General features: G+C 49.0%; 6 protein-coding genes across 6 annotated transcripts; 4 read left to right on the top strand and 2 right to left on the bottom strand.

Annotated features, from left to right (window-relative positions):
- Nucleotides 1-527: 527 nt before the first annotated feature.
- GUITHDRAFT_162291 (hypothetical protein) lies at nucleotides 528-1,757 on the bottom strand (the record flags this gene model as incomplete). Its single annotated transcript, XM_005835650.1, has 5 exons — nucleotides 1,281-1,757; nucleotides 1,016-1,234; nucleotides 848-967; nucleotides 789-827; nucleotides 528-749 (listed from the first exon to the last, which is right to left on the bottom strand). Exons 1-5 carry the CDS (start codon nucleotides 1,602-1,604, stop codon nucleotides 528-530), a joined length of 924 nt encoding a protein of 307 aa, XP_005835707.1. The 5' UTR covers nucleotides 1,605-1,757.
- Nucleotides 1,758-2,854: 1,097 nt separating this feature from the next.
- Nucleotides 2,855-4,048, top strand: GUITHDRAFT_105354 (hypothetical protein; the record flags this gene model as incomplete). The annotated part of the gene is made up of 8 exons (XM_005835649.1): nucleotides 2,855-2,951; nucleotides 3,001-3,164; nucleotides 3,218-3,399; nucleotides 3,449-3,503; nucleotides 3,549-3,613; nucleotides 3,660-3,776; nucleotides 3,823-3,891; nucleotides 3,955-4,048. 8 exons carry the CDS (start codon nucleotides 2,855-2,857, stop codon nucleotides 4,046-4,048), a joined length of 843 nt encoding a protein of 280 aa, XP_005835706.1.
- A 2,213-nt stretch (nucleotides 4,049-6,261) lies between these two features.
- GUITHDRAFT_151672 (hypothetical protein) lies at nucleotides 6,262-6,997 on the top strand. Its single transcript, XM_005835648.1, has one exon. It carries the CDS (start codon nucleotides 6,300-6,302, stop codon nucleotides 6,726-6,728), a length of 429 nt encoding a protein of 142 aa, XP_005835705.1. The 5' UTR covers nucleotides 6,262-6,299; the 3' UTR covers nucleotides 6,729-6,997.
- Nucleotides 6,998-9,134: 2,137 nt separating this feature from the next.
- GUITHDRAFT_136409 (hypothetical protein) lies at nucleotides 9,135-10,073 on the bottom strand (the record flags this gene model as incomplete). The annotated part of the gene is made up of 5 exons (XM_005835647.1): nucleotides 9,135-9,188; nucleotides 9,217-9,413; nucleotides 9,696-9,756; nucleotides 9,879-9,932; nucleotides 10,032-10,073. The coding sequence occupies 5 exons, from the start codon at nucleotides 10,071-10,073 to the stop codon at nucleotides 9,135-9,137; spliced, it is 408 nt and encodes a 135-aa protein (XP_005835704.1).
- A 4,569-nt stretch (nucleotides 10,074-14,642) lies between these two features.
- On the top strand, nucleotides 14,643-14,948 carry GUITHDRAFT_105352 (hypothetical protein; the record flags this gene model as incomplete). The annotated part of the gene is made up of 1 exon (XM_005835646.1): nucleotides 14,643-14,948. One exon carries the CDS (start codon nucleotides 14,643-14,645, stop codon nucleotides 14,946-14,948), a length of 306 nt encoding a protein of 101 aa, XP_005835703.1.
- Nucleotides 14,949-16,451: 1,503 nt separating this feature from the next.
- On the top strand, nucleotides 16,452-17,378 carry GUITHDRAFT_68471 (hypothetical protein; the record flags this gene model as incomplete). The annotated part of the gene is made up of 1 exon (XM_005835645.1): nucleotides 16,452-17,378. The coding sequence occupies one exon, from the start codon at nucleotides 16,452-16,454 to the stop codon at nucleotides 17,376-17,378; it is 927 nt and encodes a 308-aa protein (XP_005835702.1).
- Nucleotides 17,379-17,908: the final 530 nt, after the last annotated feature.

Genomic DNA, 17,908 nt, shown 5'->3' with positions numbered 1-17,908 from the left:
GAGCGGGAGGGGGAAGGGGGGGGGAGGGGAAGGGCTGTTGAGTTTCAAGGGGACAGTCGCTGAAGAGAACGGAGGTGATCCAAGTGATTGAATCGTAATCAAGCCCTTTACTTGACCAACTATGAGATTGATCGGACAAGAAATTTCAAAGGCCATCGCAAAGAGAATGACGAGTAGTACGATCAATGTGCTTCATGGACAAACCGTTGAACCTTGACATCTGATCTGGCTGTTGCCAGATCAGAATGGTGGAGATAGGAAAGTTGTAACGCGGCATGCATCCTTTGACAACGGTATTCTGCACAAGCCATCCATTAAGATTCAGTTCTAGCAGAACCGTATATGCGTTTTATCGATCTGTTTTGATAATGTATATTTTTTTCTCTTCTGCTTTACATACACTGAAACATGAACTGGTTTTCCCAAGAGAAACATGAAAAAATCGTCGAGATCACGTAAAAATCTCCACAAATACGTCGAGAACACGAAAAAACACCACAAACTTTGAAAATATTTTCACGACGTACTCATGACGGAGGCCCGTTGGCTAAGATTTGCGCGTCATAAGAACTGAGTCCTGGCGCAACGCCGGAATTCTTCGACTGTTGTGACGATGAATAGGAATCGTCACTTGCTCCACCATAAGGATCCGATTCTTGATGGCTTGACAACGCATTGCTCATAACATGCTTTGCCACAGCAGATTCGAAGGCAACCAAAGACGATGATCTCGAACTGCTGACTTCCCCCTGAGAACTCCAAACAGGCCGTGAGAATTTTCCCCCCACCTGCAATGCAGCAGTGAGCTTCTCACATGCTCTCCGCAACTGTGAGGGCAAGAGAGCACCTGAGACAAGGCGGCAGCAAGTTGCGCGCGGGCGAAAGTTGCGCCTTTCTTTTTGGATTTGCTCGTAGCAAGTTCCGTTGAAAGCCAATCAGATGCCATAGCAAGAGAATGAGGCCCAATCTTTTCAGGATATTCAAACAAGCAGAATATATGACATACAAGGGTCACCTGGTTTGCAAGCAAAGAATTCCAGCTACTGCCATCTTTCTTGTTTACAGAATCTGCCTCGCTCAGTACCTTCCGTCGCAAATCTTCGTCCTTCAAGGATTGCTCCATGACTTGTTTGATAGTGTCACTGGCTTGCTTCAACTTCTTTGTATTGGTTGAAGAGTCATGGGCCTTTGCGAGATTCTTCAATAGAGATATTGGGTTGCTTATTGAACTTATCTGCACACAACAGTTACAAAGGAACAATTCCAATACCACAAGTTACCTTCTGATCAGGGGACATTGACGATTGCACATGAAGCCTGTGCTCTTCTTTTGCTGCCTGAGCAAGGGCATGCAATGTCTTGAACTTATCTTGGCTGCTTGCGCTTGAATCATAACTCAAGGCGGTTGAATCCTTGCTCAGGTAATTTCCATAGTTCGGGTACGAATTGATGGCCAAAAGCTCATCGATGTCTTTGTTCACTTTTAAATTTCGATCATCTCGACCTTGATAGTTAGACATTATAAGAACTAGCAGCACTAGAGCTCCGGACGCCCCAACAGTCAGCCCAACCCGAGTTGATCTTCTTCCTTGTCCAACCTCCATTTCTCTTGAGCACCGAAGCTCGAACACCCGAGGTTTCTTCCAGACTTGTTAGCAAACACTTATCGACACTTGTCTCCCATACTCTTCTCCTCTGCCGCTCCTCCTCAAGTAGCCTTGTGCGATACCGGTATCCCCATGGTTCTATTTCTGAACAGAGCAGTTACATAGGCACCCGACGGTTACATGGCAATTCCGGGGGGAAAAGTGAGAGAGCTAATAGATTAAAACAAAGCATCAAAATACAAAAATAGCTAATTTAAATTTGTATTTCATAGGCCGTGATTGACAGCGACTCTTCAGGGCATGGCCAATTGTGGACGCCAACAGGTAGCAGCTTGTGATCACGCTGGATGCGATGGTTCAATGCTCCTCCTCCTCCTCCTCCTGCTCCTCCTCCTCTCTCTCCTTTTAAATGTCACCTTCTTTTCGCTTCAATGCTTCTTTCCCACAAGAACCTTGCTGCTCCAAGAGCCTTGCTGCTTCTTGAAAGTCTCTGAGAATGTTTCTGGATCATACTGCTGAAGTTTGTGATTCGTGAGCACCATTCAATCATAATTTATCCTCAACGTGTCGCCTTTCTGTTTCTTGCAACACAATCACGTTTATCTTCATTAGCGTGCTTTTGCTCAGCGTCTTTTCACTAACTCTTTGCCCAGGAGGCTTGTTAAGTACTTATAAGGTTTTACCGTTTCCTGTCACAATCCACAAGAAGCTATGATGTCTCCTCAGGCTTCTTCTCAACGGTTTACAACATTGTTGAGCAAATTTGAGCTGACTACTGTGGGCAGCTCGCATCCGAGATATGCTCGCAGCGCATGGCTGAGCCCGCAAGTGGGGTCGATGATCCTTCTATGCGCGGTAGCGGTTTTGCTATTGTCTGAGCATTATATGTTTGGTATTCTCCTATCGTTGGTTAGTCTGTGCGTTCTCACTCAAGATCGTCAGTTTACGAAAGCCGATCGGTCCTTGTCTCCAACACTGAAGGAGGATTAACGAAGTCTTCTCCCCCCGTGACTCCTCACGAAGAGAAGGAAAGCACAAGCGAAGGTTCCACTGCTTGAGTCATTGTCATGTACCCAAGAGCTGACTCGGATCGAATCAGATTCTTCGTCTATGGACATGATCCGCAGCATTCCAATCATAGGAGAACAAATTGCGCAGCATATAAGCGACGTACTTATTCAACATCAGCCATGTTTGGTTTTAAACTGTTGGTGCAGGCTGCTGATGTGGCATTGAACAAACCAACTATGAGTGCAAAAGATGCCAAGAGAGTGAAGGTTGAACTGTACATGGAAGCTGCTTGTCCAGGGTGCCAGTTTTTCACAACTCATGTTCTCTCACCAGGTCTCTGGAACCTCCATATCAAGGTTTCCAAATCTGATCTATGTTGCAGTGCTGCAAGAGCCTGGCATGGCGGACATCATTGACTTGAGGGTCATTCCGGCTGGGAACGCAGAGATCAAGGACGACGAAGTCACTCAAGAGGAATCCATTGAATGTCAGCATGGAGAGGCAGAATGTGAAGGCAACAAGATCCTTGCATGCCTGGAGAAGCAGGTAGACTAGATGAACTTCCATCATCCTCCCCTGATGAGGGTTGATTCGAACAGTACGGAAATACTGCTCTCTTTATGCCGACGATGTCCTGCATCGAAGAGCACGCATCCGTGATTGACTCTCCTTTCAATTTCTTGTCCAACATTACAGCCACGGAAATGATTCGTAACAATGCTGAAATCTGCATGAAAAAACACGAAATTGACGTGCAAGCCATCAACCAATGCTCTGACAGGTCAAGCATGAATCACTTTCAGGCTGTGAGTTTGACCGCTCCATTACAGCGATCAAGGCACTTCTATGCTCAGAGCTGCTATCCAGGAGACTCAAGATTTGAAGGTAGACAATACTTTCTATAATTGCAAGGCTAATCAATCCTCTCAGCCCAAGTTGGAGTATGCTCCCTGGGTGGTAGTGGATGGTGCCCCGCTGAAAGAAGATGCGTACAGGTCGGATCTGGATCTGTTTTCCTTTGTTCACTGATTACGAGAGCAGTTTGAAGGAATACATATGCAAGGCTTACCTGGGACCTCAGCCTGAAGCTTGTGATCCCTTGAGGTTGAAGGATTACTTTCCCGTTCACCAGCTAGCCAGTCGTGCTGCGAAGACGAGGTTGAACATTTTGACCGTCTTCTTTCAAGCTGATTCAGTTTTGAAGGAGTATGTCGGGCTCTCAAGCGCGCAAGGACATCGACTCTTACTTCAATCGTCTTGACAGGCGAATCCGGTGCGAATGCTCTCGAAGTAGAAAAACGGTGCTCTTTCGTTCTGATTGCTCTCTCGCAAACAGGCGCTCAAGCACGGAGCATTCTCGCAAGAGGTCTGCCACCCTCCAGTCGCTTTCGACCAGCCGACTTCCTCGTTTCCAGTTCTGCAGCAAGTAATTTATGTTTACTAGAGATACAAAAGTCGATTTGCAAATGTCTGGAGTCCGTCCGACAATGATGTTCCTGGCGGGTGACCGCCGCTCCGAGAGCCTCCGAGTACGGTCAGCAAAGTCTCCGCCGGAGGCTCAGGCCCTGCCGGCCTAGTACGGTGTTGTGGATCGCCAGCGCCTCCGAGTCCGACGGCCGGGCGGTCACCGTATTGCTATCAGACTCACCTGCCCGTACACCTGCGGCCCCCCGCAGACTACGCCCGGACACCCTCAAGGGGCCCTGGCCCGGACCTGCTCCGCCGCACCCTCGGAGTGGCCCCCGGCAGTGGCCCCGCAGGTGGCCCCGGACCAGCCCCGGACCTGCCCCGGCTGCTGCCCCGGACTGCCCGGACCAGCCCGGACCCGGTAACTGAGAATGAGGGGGATGATGTCAAACTGTGGTCGGTTTTCGGGAGTAGATGGCATCGGAGAGCTCGGGAACGAGGACGGGGAGGAGGAGGAGGAGGATCCTTGACTTGAGTGGTCCAGTCTTATCAGGAGGGGGAGACGACGAAGAAGGAGAAGGAGAAGTCTCCTCCACATTTCTCTCTGCCGTATGGGATCAAGGCTATCAGGCTTCTCAGAAGGAGGAGCAAGGAGTCGATATCTTTGAAGCATTGGAGATGAAAGCGCAAGCAGCGAGCATGGCAGGAAAGGCCATGAAGCAAAAGAAAGTTATCAAGGCGAAGTTTGGTGGGACAAAGGCTAGTATAGCAGGAGTAGGAGGAGACGTAGAAGACATTGATGGATTAGATTCATTAGAGTTGGAGTTTCTTCGCGAGATCGAGGAGAATGCAGCTCTTACGTTCGTGCAACCAACGGCTGCCGACTATCATGACGATGATAACGAAGAAGATGGAGGAAATGTTCGATTCACCACAGAAGAACTCTGGGAGGACATCGATTACGAACAAAGGAAGAAAGAGGCTGTCGAAAAGTTGAAATCGGCCAGTGAGACGCTAAACAAGGCGCAAATTAATTTGCCGAAGCTCAAGGTTGAGAACAAGCGATTAGAGCAAGACATCTCAACATGGCAAAGAGACATCGAAGAACTTGACAAGAAACAGAAGAAGATGCTCAAGAAGTTCCCTGAGCTCGCAAAGCAAGCAAAGGATGTTGGAACAACGGGGGAGGTGAACGAAGCAGGCCCCGATGGGCTATCCGAGGAAGTGAGACGTGCAAGGGCCAAGGAAGAGGAAAGAGTCCGTCAGAGAACCATGAGGAGGAGAAAACAGCTGGACCTGGGGCTGCAGCAGGTTGAAGAGTTTGAAGTCGAGCAGGATATGATGTGGATACCGGCGGTTCCCTGGCGGAAGCGGGCTAAGTTGGAATTTCAGCGTGCGAAAGAGACAGTGATGATTTATTTTGCTTTCCTCGATCCCTACAGATTCGCGATCAATCAGCTGAAAAGGCTGTCCCCTCGCACAGTCGTCTACTTCGAGTCTCTCCGTTGGCTGAACTTGTCCACGTATCTCACGGTGTTGGTTGCGATCCCCCAGGCATGAGATGAAATATTGATACTTGAAATGGAATGATGATGCTTGATATGATACTTCTGTTATGAAGTATTGATGCTTGATATTGTCATTCGATTGTTTTGGTCTCTTCACAAGTTTCATGTCCTTCTGGCAGCTTTCAGATCTCACCTGTCCGCCATGGCATTGCGTTCGGTTGTTCTCTCACATTTTCCTTTAACAGATTCTCACATGGACAGCATTCAGCTCCATCTGGCCCTTAGGTGGAAGTGGAACAGTAATAATCCCCAAGTACTTCCTCTACTCCTTCATTCCCCATGAGCTGCACGGGACCAATCTCTCACTGCTCTTCTGCATTCTCTTCGCTGCCGTCTACGCTATTATCGCTGCTGCTATCTTGAACAGGCTGTATGGCGACATGGTGGAGTACTTCAAGACACAGGTCAGTCAGTCAGATCAGCATCCCTACAAATACTCCAGCGTGGTCTTCAGCGGATTGAACTTCAAAGTCTTAACGAAGGCTCAACAATTCTCGTTTGCGATGGAGACCCAGTCGTCGTTGCGTTTGTTCCTTGCACAGCAAAAAGAGGTGAGTGTTGTTCAAACTCCCTATTGCTCGACAAACCTTCAATCGAATCCACCTCTACCTGCTGCCTCCTCTTCCTCAACTTTGGTGCTCCCCCTGTAGCTTATCTTGTGCCGCAGGAGAAGATCACTGCGGAAGATGGGAATCTGGCTGAGTTCATGGACAAGAGCACTCTCATGCTGCACCGCATCGGCGGCTTTCTGCTGATCTCTTGCATCACCGTGGGAGTATGGGTCATGATAGAGCTCTTCTTCCCGCAAGAAATGCTCCTCTATCCCTTCGGCTGGGAGCGGCTCATCCCTCCTGGGCTCTCAAGCTTTTACAACCATTTCATAGTCCCCGTCTCTACCCGAATGGTCGTGAGCTTCGGGCATTACAAGAAGAGTCAACGGACGGTCGCACTTCTCTTCCTCTCCCTCTACGGCAGGTTCGTCAACATCGTCATCATCCTCCGCAAGCAGTACAAGAGTATCATGGACCCCTCGCGCGTGCTCAGACTCGACCGCATGCCTGACGTCTGCTTCTGCGAGGTCCTTTCCCTCCAGATTCCCTTCTCCCCCCCCCCCCTTCAACCTCATTCTGCCTGATATGACGCTGTTAACGTTAGGACGGGGTCGGTGTCAACTTCCTTCTGTTCTGGTCGATGGATTGGATCATGTCCAACCTTGCGGTCTCGCACCTTGGTCATGACTCGATCGTTTGCTGACTGGCAAGACGGCAGGTGGTCCTCATCCCTTTAATCGTTGGTGTCTTTCGGAGAATCTCTCCGCCAGAGAAGTGAGTATTCGTAACTCAGCTCCTCCCTGACTGTCCATTTCACTGTCATCTCCTGCTTCTCATGGTCATTCTTCTCAGGAAGGATCAAGGAGCGACAGGTCGACCAGGTTTGCCTTGTGCTGCTGGCAGCCGACACTTGTATCTCACGAGCGTTTCAAGAGTTCGAGATGGGCTCCTGGCTGATGGACATCGTCAGCTCTCAGGCTCTCTTTCTCATGTGTTTGCCTTTCATGCCTGCTATCTCTGCTCTCCGCATTGTCACGGTGAAGATTTCGGCTCACCTCCCCTTCATCATCATCATGATCATCAACCGTCTCCTCTCCTCCTCTCCTCCTCTCCTCCTCTCCTCCTCTCCTCTCACGAGGTGGGGCAGGGTATCATTCAATTCTTCCTGCATCAGAAAGTCATTCTCAACTTCTGGATCGCCTCTACAAAGGGAGCTTACAACCCTGTCCTCCTTCGCGTCACCGACGTCCTCTGCCAGGTTATTTATCGCCACCTCTTTGCAGTTGCTCTTCGTCCTATCACTTTCTCTCTCCATCATGCAGAAAGACGCTGCCTCTCTCCTATGTTTCATGTCCATTCCTTTTGCCCTCTCCTTTCCCTCTTTCTAGATTTCCTGAAGCTGCCAAAGTTCTTCGCTCTGGAATTGGCGACTGTCGTGTACTACTACATCTGGGTCTATGGGTCTACAGGTTGACCAGCCTCCCTGCTGGGGAAGTTCGTGTGACTTTGTGTCGCTTAGAGCTTCTTCAAGCGCCCATCTGCAAACTCCCTCTCCTTTATTACAACATCACACACAATCTTCCGTGCAATTATGACGCGACGACAGGGGACGAAACGTGAGTTGTAGAGAGAGATCGCAGACTAAATCGTCATCTACTGATGTGTCATGTCTAGAACGGTAGCCTGCAATATCTACGAAACGAACAATCCTTGTGAGGGCAGGGATTTCTCTATGAGCAACTTCGCCCTGTTCGCTTGGCAGGTGACTTTTCCCTGGTCGTTTTAACGATGAATGGCAACCTCAGACTCCCTCCGCAATCATCGGAGCTTACTTCAAGAATGTAAGTTGCCGACGCTCCTTCACACCTCGTCCGCTTGTCACTCCCTGAAGTCTTCAGCTTCGCACTATCCCTTTGCCTGCTGAAATCTATACGATCCTTGCAAGTTGTGACTCAACTGATGGTGACTGTGCAGGTTGTCAACGTGGTTGGAGCTCCTGTGTTCCCCTGGTTTGTCATGCTGCTGGCTCTCATCGTACTCTCCATTCAGGTATGCTCGTGCTGTGCTGGTCTGAGCTAAGAACCAGCCAGCGCGACTTCAGACAGAAGTTTCAACGTTACGTGGAGGAGGAGAGGTATAGACTACTTGCTGCCATAGCTAATCTGGTAAGGCGTTCGACCTTGACAAGTGCATCTTGTCCCTGAGAAGAGAGCAGGAGCGAACGATGAAGAAGAAGGAAAAGCTCCTGGCAATCCAGAACTTGGAATAATGAGTCATGGTCTATGAGCGATGTGAGGTAAGATGTAAATGTATAATGTAGCAGCAGCTGCAGCAGACAACTAGGATGTAAGCTATTCACATCTTTGTAGAGTAACTGATATATTAGAATTAAAAACGGCCTCCAACAGCGGATTCAGCAACAACCGAAAATCAAAGATTGCAAGCGAACTGCTGCGAGACAACTTCACAATTAAAACTATTCAACCAGACACAACAGGCGTCAGGTCGCCTTCTTACGCTGACAAGAGCAACCACTAACCACGTTAGTTAGTCGCGACAACGCTGGAAGCAAGCGACCGCCTGGGTACTTCAGTCCATTTATCAAGATTTTGCATACAAGTCAAGATCTCCAAGTCGCGGGGGAAGTATCAGCTTATTCCTCGTCATTAGCGACCGCCTCCTTCAGGAGGTCATGAGATCTATCCGATTAATAATATTGAGCCCTTTGTGCTTCCACACTGTGGCACTGAAGGAGAATCCATTTCTCTGAATTCGATCGATTTTGAATTTAAAAATTGCAGAAAGCCGTGATAGCTGCAGGCTCACATCGCATCATTCGATGAGATTGGTGAGCGAAGCTTTATTACTGCTGCTGGCTCCTGCTTGTTCGCATGTGTCTGAGTTCAGAACAAGAGGTTGCACGTTTGGCGGTGAAGGATTTGAGCATGAACATGGAGAGTCTTGCAAGTTTGGCATTGTTTGAGAACATCTCAACTTCTTGTTTTGATCCAAATCCTGACCGGAGGCAGCGTTCTGATTGCTGTCTGCTGGAATAAGATGCCATTCCTTCACCTTGCTCTTAAAATTGACGGGAGGAGTTACTGTTGTTCCGGGAAACTTAGTAGAAGTATCAACAGGATCCAACTTATCATACTTGCGCTTCCGTGGATTCGCTTCCCCTAGGTCTAAAGAAGAATGCGGAACCTTTACTTTGTTGATAGGCGCAGGAAGAATCAAGTCTGACGGCTTCATAGTAGCGCCACCACTTGCTGATGACTCATTGTCACCATTGAATGACGAATTTAATGGCCTGATCATTTCCCTCAGTGGTATTGGTCGCAGAGGGCCACGGCTCTCCATGGATGTTAAAGACAAAGGTTGTCCATTATAGACATTCCACAAATTCGGCTGCAAATTGACAACTGAATTCCAGCTGAAAGAGGCCGCACTGTTTGGAGCAGGAATGGAAGATGACGACAAAACAGAAGCCAATGAGTTTAAACCGCTTCCAATGCTTGCAGTCGAAAGCATAGGTACATTGCTTGCATTACCAGCCATGCTTGATGGCTGGGGTTGAATGGAAGCACGCAATGCTGCCAAGCTTGCTGAATACTGCCAAGCGGCAGCATCAATCATCTGCCTTCCGCCGAGAGAGTGCGCAGCTAAAGAAGGTTGGAATCCCCCATTCGAGTATGGGGGATCATCAACAGACTCCCTTCCTCCTCGAGAGTTACCACGTGGCCTTCCGGGACCTGCAGGCCTGCTGGGGCGTCGAGCTTGATCCCAAGCTATTCGAAATTGGTCTACACGCATACGGACGTAATCGCATCTAGCTTTCGATAACCCGATGGCTAACAAAGTTTCTTGCATCGTGCCTTGATCCTCACCTCCATCGTGTGCATTTCTCCATCTCGCTCTTCGAAAGCCATATCCAGGATTTCCAGGTTTTGCCCTGGGAGCAGGAACTCTCCTGCTTTGCTCTTTCACGTATATCTCGTACCCAAGTTTGTTGAATTGTAAGCGAGTGAGTCCAGTTTTTGCTGTTAGGCCAGTACAATCCTTGGAAACTACATGCTCAGGAAAGAGCTCTGAAAAAAGATAATAAACCGAAAGCTTTTGATCTGCACCATCTTCTTGCGGCAAAATATCCTCATCATCATCTGACAATTTGGTGGCTGCATGAAAAAATGCACGGGCAACAACAACTGAACGTGCATCGAGATTTCCGAATCGCATTGCCATCTAGCTTTCTCAGCCCAGAATAAAAACTTGGGCAGGTCGCAGGAAAATTGATCACGAAACGGTTAACTACGTGGAACACTTGCACGCTATTTTCTTTCAGAAATGTCCAACCTCATCGAGGGAGTAATTTACATGGTAGCTTTCAAAGAATTGCACATTCAACTCAAGAGAAATTATCTCCCCTGACACCCTTTTTCTGTTTCAATATCTCAACCCTACTCAGAATTTCAAAATGGAGTGTCGTTCCTGAATCGAATAAATCTCCAGAATTCGACCCAAGATCCCTTCAACGCTTCCTGCACACTTTAATACTCTATCATCAATCAGCTTTGAACAAAACAAATCTGTGTAGCTGAATATGGAAATTGAACCATTGTTTCATCATTCTGGGTCATTGATAGACAACAAAACAGCACCCAAACTTCGGGACTAGAAAAGCCATCCAAAATATAAGTGCAATCTCCTTTGATTTTCCTTCCAAACTCACAAGGGACGAGAAGATCCAGGTGTACAGTTCCTATGCAACCTGCAGATTCAATGATGGTTCTTCTGAATCTGCTACACTGCAGCTCGCACGAGCGTAGGCATCAACGGCCCATTCCCCAAAGGTCAGGTTGAATGAAGCACAAATCCGTTCCTCATCTCGGTTTTCTTTCGGAATTTGAGGGGAGCCAATCACGCATCATTTTCGCTATCTCCTCCACCCCTCTCTCCTACCATGTTGTCCTCCATAACCCTCACTCCCATGCCACACCGCGGCTTCACAGTCCCCCTGAGGGCCCGATCTACCACCCCCAAACTCCCTACCCCTACCTACCTCGTCAGAACACTACACAGCATATCCCTGGAGGCCAGGGATATCTCCTTGACCTCTCTATACCTCCTCACACACCCCTACGCCCTAGGGCTGCAACTCACCCCACCCTGAATAGTCGGTCACAAGACCCCACCCCCTACCACCATCCCTGCCTGTTTTTTAAGTGGACCCACTTTCAATAGAACTCATTTTTGAAGTTTAGGGGGTAGGGGTACATATTGATCTTCAAAGTACTGGGTAATCGAATAGACAAGATGTAGGGTCCTGGTGATTTGCTTTATTTCGCAGAGGGTGGGGTGATCTGATGAACCCACACTGAGGGGACGCAACCTGGAGGTTCTAGAATTCTAAAACAGTTCCAAACGATGTAAAATATCAACCTTTCGCCCCCCATCCACTACACGGATACCGCGAGATCAGACCCTGTAAACTGCTGCTTATATTACCATACCTTGCACCGGTGGTTTTGTCGGGGAATTGGTGGGTTGTATCACTGATAATCAAATTTTGGTAACTTAAGTTGCTACGAACCTGTCCTATGCCTGAAAGGCTCTATGAGCCCATACACATCTCTATGACCCACTACCCCCTCCCACCCAGAAATACCTAATTCTTTAACTAGCTATTTTTAAACGGCCCCGCTCTGCCGTCTTATGCCATGGTGGGTTGTGTGGCCTTATAACCACCCCTACCCCTCTGTCATGCGTGAAATGTATTTTTCACGAGCCCTCAGGATTTGTCCTGCAGGGATGACATGGCACAATAGGGTGGATGATGATGATGTGGTGGTGGTGGTGATTACGATGATAATGAAGAGGATGCTTGCGGTCAACCCGAAGACATCAATATTGGAGTTCTGTGAGCCAACTGATTACTTGGCTGTGTGAGAAGAGAGCATGTTGCTTGTCAGCAGCTTCGGAGTTCAAGAGGTTATAAGAAACAGAGCCACAACATCGTGGTCCAACCCCTGAGAAGATCAAAGAGTTGCTGAAAAGACGAGGTTTGGTTTCTCTGTACATGAGGAAATGCTCGCACCAGCAAATGTCTTCTTACACTGGTTGTCACGAAAATGACCTTAGCTCAGGAAAGGATGGCCACATCCGTCAACGGAAGAGAATTACAGTAAGAAGATAGGATCGTGGGCAGGACATTTCTTACATTTAGTTGGGATTTCATCTGTAGATTCGTGAATACGATTCAGATCCTGTTGAAGATTCTGGAGATAGGGCAACATGCGATAGAACACCAGGAACAGGAACAGGAACCTAACCTCTGAGACCTGAACGCTGGCGTACTGAGTCGGAGCACTGTACAGTGTGTCAATGGCGATCGAGCTGGCGTTCGTCACACTCAGGCTGATCAAGCGGATCTGAAAGCGAATCGAATTTCTGGAGTGGCGAATTGTTTCAAAAGTGCATGGAATCTGTATCACTCTGGCAAAACATGCCAAAGGGATACCTCTTTAGAGAAACTGCAAGGAGCAGATTTTAACAGAGCATGAAGCAAACGGTTTGCAGATATAGTTTATCTCACTGACGAAGTGCTTTGACCAATTCATCCGGAAAAGTGTAATGGAACTGAATTCCTTCTTAGATAGTCGGTGAGAATCTTCCATGTTTCAAGGCCGAAATGAAATATTCAAGAAATATCTCAAGGATTTCGTGTCGTGGCTCAATCAGGGAGAAGGGCCAGAGAGCTCAAGTGATAGGATTGGGCAGTTTGCATAGACAACATATGTCGAGAACATGCGAAAGAAAGAAGCAATGCGACTAGATGACATCAGGTGGTCATTCGAAATGCGAATGATAACGAAACCGATGGCTTACATTTTGGCTGTAAATCAATAATTTAAGGCTTGCAAAAAACATGATTCATTGTCATGTGACTGTGAACGATATCCTAAGTTGTAATAGTTCTATGTCAAGCAACGAGATAGAGCTCAGAAATTTTGGCTTCGTGGTACCTATGCTACATTCCGACCGAGTCGTACTCCGACTCGAACTTCGGAACTGAGCCTAGTCACTGACTACCGGCGTAGTTCGACTCCTCAAACAAAGCCTTGCCAGCCGGGACGTGAAAATGACTAGGCATCTCTCTGCAGCCGTCTTTGCCGCTCATGTTGGAGCTGTCTTTCCAACTGTGCCCTTTGTTGTACATCACATCGCATACAGCATATAGAAGCAGGGTCTCACGGTAACTTTCTGTCGTGCGCAAGGAGGTATAAGGCCAGCACCGAGATGCTCCCTGTACTGCCAACAACGGCAAGAACTCCATACTGTGGAAGAAACAATCAGTTGTTTCAATGATAAGTGGAAAATATTTTACCTTATTTTGAGGAAACATGCCTGCCTTCAACGCCCTTTGCACACGAAAATATTGGAATGTAGCATAGGAGACAAAAATTGCCCCATTCAATACGAGCAATGAAGCGGCCTGTTAGTGAAAACTTCAAGGTCGCAGCTGAGGAGAAGATGTGCGTCAGCGTGTCAGTCCTACCTCGACTACTTTCCATCCTCCCGCAGGCTTGTGATTAGTGTCCCGAGGACAGAGAGGATTGAGTGATCCTGACAGTCGGCTGCGCAGGGTCATTCCTCCACTGCTACTCCCTATCACTCCTGTGCGCGTCGTCGAGTTCTCGTCGAACAGCTCAAAGGAGCTGAACAAAGCAACACCAGCCCCGAAGAAAGTCATACCTGTATTGCACCAAGACAAGAAAGTCCTCTCGTTTGCGAGGTGGTCTCGTGCTGTGCTCCCTGTGTTCTCCACGGTCTCTGCTCCCAGGAGTCCACGTGTAAACGCTTTACATCCCTTGCGAGTCCCCACGGGATGGGCGCAGCATCGTTGCATGACCCGATTCATCCCACTGTGCTGCAAGACACGTAAAGAAGATTTGGTCAGCGCGTTGCTAGTACGTCATGCCCCGCTTCCGCACGAGCATGTCCAATGCGCTATCTCTCGTTTCTTTCATGGGGGCTTGAGGACGATATCATAAAAAAGAAGCGACGTTTGGCAAACAGCTCAGATCATTCGTGTTAGCTTTCTTCACTGAGACTCATCATCGGATAAACTACGGATGGAATAGCTTCAGTCACGTCCACACTGCTTTTTTCCTTGTGAAGACTTACTAATTTGCTTCAGATTCCTATCTTCTTCTTCCCATCATCATCTCGACAAAGGAATTCTTCACCCCAGGTTTTCACGCTTTTTTAGTCAAGGACAAACTGGCACTAGGCAGGAAAGATTTAAAAGCACTGAGCCCGGCCGGCGCCCGGCCCCCGGGCCCGGCCCGGGCCTCGTCGTGGCGAATGCTGGAGACTGCCGGGCGATCATCTGCGACCCGACTGTGCCCGAGGAACGGAAGCGCATCGAAGCCAACGATGAGGAGATTGAAAGCTATGAAATCAACGGAAGGTCCATCAACCGAATCAGATCGCTTGCAATGTCTCGATGTATAGGCGACAAAAGTCTCAAGCAATACCGCCATTTCGGTACAGACACTTGGATTCCCATAGATGATTGCATCATACCAGACCCTGAGATAAAGGAGCTCTTGCTCACGAAGCAGCACAAGTTTCTGGTGATTGCCAGCGATGGATTATGGGCAACCGTGACAAACGAAGCTGTGGCACGGCGTCTCGACACCCTGACGGAAGAAGAGGATCCGGCAGAAGAGTTGCAGAAGCTCATTGATCGACGCGAAGACAACATCACAATAGTGGTCGTTGACCTGCGAGTGCAAGCTTGAATGGAGGACAGCACGGTATGGGCTGACGCCAGCCTCTGTCTGATGTAGCAGCTAGTCGAGAGCGGTTTCCGGGGCGGCCGATCCTCGGCATATGCGACAAGATGGCACAGGTGCACGCTGCCTGTTTGCTCAGCTTGTGAAGACGCGGGGAGGTTGACATGAGTTGAGTCCAGGGGTGCCACCCGTGACCATGAGAGGCGAGTTGTGTCTTATTCCCTTGGTATTGCATGAAGCATGACTACACCCCGACCCTCTGACTCTACACGCACATACTCTTCGTTGCCTCCTTGATCTGACACCGACACATGGCTTGCGATCAGTCATGGAGACTGAGACTGTATCTTCATGCACTAGACAATAGATGTGCAAAGTCCTCTCTTTACCACCGTGTCCTCCTTTGCGATGCCAGGACTGCCTGCCGCGTGGAGGGTCCATAAGAACTGACAAGACCACTCCATGCCTGTAAAGGACCACGAACTCCCGCGACTCATACGTCCAGACTCTCGTTTGCGAGGTGGTCTCGTGCTGTGCTCCCTGTGTTCTCCACGGTCTCTGCTCCCAGGAGTCCACGTGTAAACGCTTTACATCCCTTGCGAGTCTCCACGGGATGGGCGCAGCATCGTTGCATGACCCGATTCATCCCACTGTGCTGCAAGACACGTAAAGAAGATTTGGTCAGCGCGTTGCTAGTACGTCATGCCCCGCTTCCGCACGAGCATGTCCAATGCGCTATCTCTCGTTTCTTTCATGGGGGCTTGAGGACGATATCATATAAAGAAAAGCAAACCGGAGCAAACAGAAGAAGCGACGTTTGGCAAACAGCTCAGATCATTCGTGTTAGCTTTCTTCATTGAGACTCATCATCGGATAAACTGCGCATGTTTTTTCAATTACGATGTTTCCTGTAGGGTCATGCAAGCAGTTGGTCGAAGGATTCCATGGTAACGTTCTTGAATATTTTCTGGGTTCGTCGAAAGATATTATCACAACGGGCCATACATGGCTAGATTTGCTGACATTTTTTAATAGCATGGGTCAGTAAATGATTGGAGATGACATCGCATGCCATGGGAATGGAGCATCAGGTAGTCCATTGAATTCTCGTGTGTTGCTCATTGGTAAGCTTCCTAGCGTTTGTGTTTTGGCTAAGTTGGTCATAGTTTATCTTGTCCTGATCATTGTCCATCAAAAGAGGGACAGCATTGTGCTTCAGTATGAAGCAGCTCGGGAATGCAAGGGACAAGCACAAGCATCAAGTTGAAGGAGACAAGCAATCCTCGGTCAACTTCACCGGAGACTGGGCTTGCCCCTCATCCCCCGAAGTTTTACTCATCTCACAGTCGTCTGATTTTCCTCTCCGCGGCAAATCCTACCAGGATCAGCGGCAGCGCGGCACAACTAGGCTACATGGTTCACGATGCTCTCTCTGTCGCGCACGCACTTGTTGCCTATGCAGCGAGCCTCTTGTACTTTGCTGCTCCTGTCCAACTCAAAGGCGTCAAGATGCACATAAGAAACTCAAAGACCTCAGAAGTCACAAAGTTGCTTCCTAAGAAGAAAAAAAAGACGAGGACAAGAAGCGTCTCTAAGAAAGCCTGCAGTGACTCAGGCAAAGGCAGGCCACTGCCTCGCTTTTGGATTTATGAAGCTCAAGGCGACAGGCCTCGCATGGAGGATACGCATGTGGCGCAGCTTAGCTTCCACAAAGACAAACACGTGTTCGGGGTTTTCGACGGACATGCTGGTGATCGCGCTGCCAAGCTGCTGAGCACAGAGATCGTAGGGATACTGAGGGACCAGATCATGCAGAGGTCGGGCCCTCAAGACAGCGCATTGGGGGCCAGCCTGACCAGCAGCTTCCTTGAGGCCGAGAAGAGAGCGCTAGCACAGCCTTGGGACGATGGCAGCTCAGCAATCCTGGCAGTGATCGATGGAGATCGTCTCTTCGTGGCGAATGCTGGAGACTGCCGGGCGATCATCTGCGGTGAGGGAGAGCCCATGCCGATGAGCACTGATCACGACCCGACTGTGCCCGAGGAACGGAAGCGCATCGAAGCCAACAACAAGCGCATTGAAAGCTATGAAATCAACGGAAGGTCCATCAACCGAATCAGATCGCTTGCAATGTCTCGATGTATAGGCGACAAAAGTCTCAAGCAATACCGCCATTTCGGTACAGACACTTGGATTCCCATAGATGATTGCATCATACCAGACCCTGAGATAAAGGAGCTCTTGCTCACGAAGCAGCACAAGTTTCTGGTGATTGCCAGCGATGGATTATGGGCAACCGTGACAAACGAAGCTGTGGCACGGCGTCTCGACACCCTGACGGAAGAAGAGGATCCGGCAGAAGAGTTGCAGAAGCTCATTGATCGACGCGAAGACAACATCACAATAGTGGTCGTTGACCTGCGAGTGCAAGCTTAGACGCGGGGAGGTTGACATGAGTTGAGTCCAGGGGTGCCACCCGTGACCATGAGAGGCGAGTTGTGTCTTATTCCCTTGGTATTGCATGAAGCATGACTACACCCCGACCCTCTGACTCTACACGCACATACTCTTCGTTGCCTCCTTGATCTGACACCGACACATGGCTTGCGATCAGTCATGGAGACTGAGACTGTATCTTCATGCACTAGACAATAGATGTGCAAAGTCCTCTCTTTACCACCGTGTCCTCCTTTGCGATGCCAGGACTGCCTGCCGCGTGGAGGGTCCATAAGAACTGACAAGACCACTCCATGCCTGTAAAGGACCACGAACTCCCGCGACTCATACGTCCAGACTCTCGTTTGCGAGGTGGTCTCGTGCTGTGCTCCCTGTGTTCTCCACGGTCTCTGCTCCCAGGAGTCCACGTGTAAACGCTTTACATCCCTTGCGAGTCTCCACGGGATGGGCGCAGCATCGTTGCATGACCCGATTCATCCCACTGTGCTGCAAGACACGTAAAGAAGATT

Source organism: Guillardia theta (assembly GCF_000315625.1).
Source record: "Guillardia theta CCMP2712 unplaced genomic scaffold GUITHscaffold_20, whole genome shotgun sequence".
Taxonomy (NCBI): Eukaryota; class Cryptophyceae; order Pyrenomonadales; family Geminigeraceae; genus Guillardia; species Guillardia theta.
The sequence above is the reverse complement of the archived record's forward strand: the minus strand, read 5'-3'. Positions and strand labels throughout refer to the sequence as shown.

What these genes read in the sequence shown, in the direction of transcription:
- GUITHDRAFT_151672 (XM_005835648.1), top strand. Translation starts at nt 6,300, where the DNA reads ATGGACAAGAGCACTCTCATGCTGCACCGCATCGGCGGCTTTCTGCTG.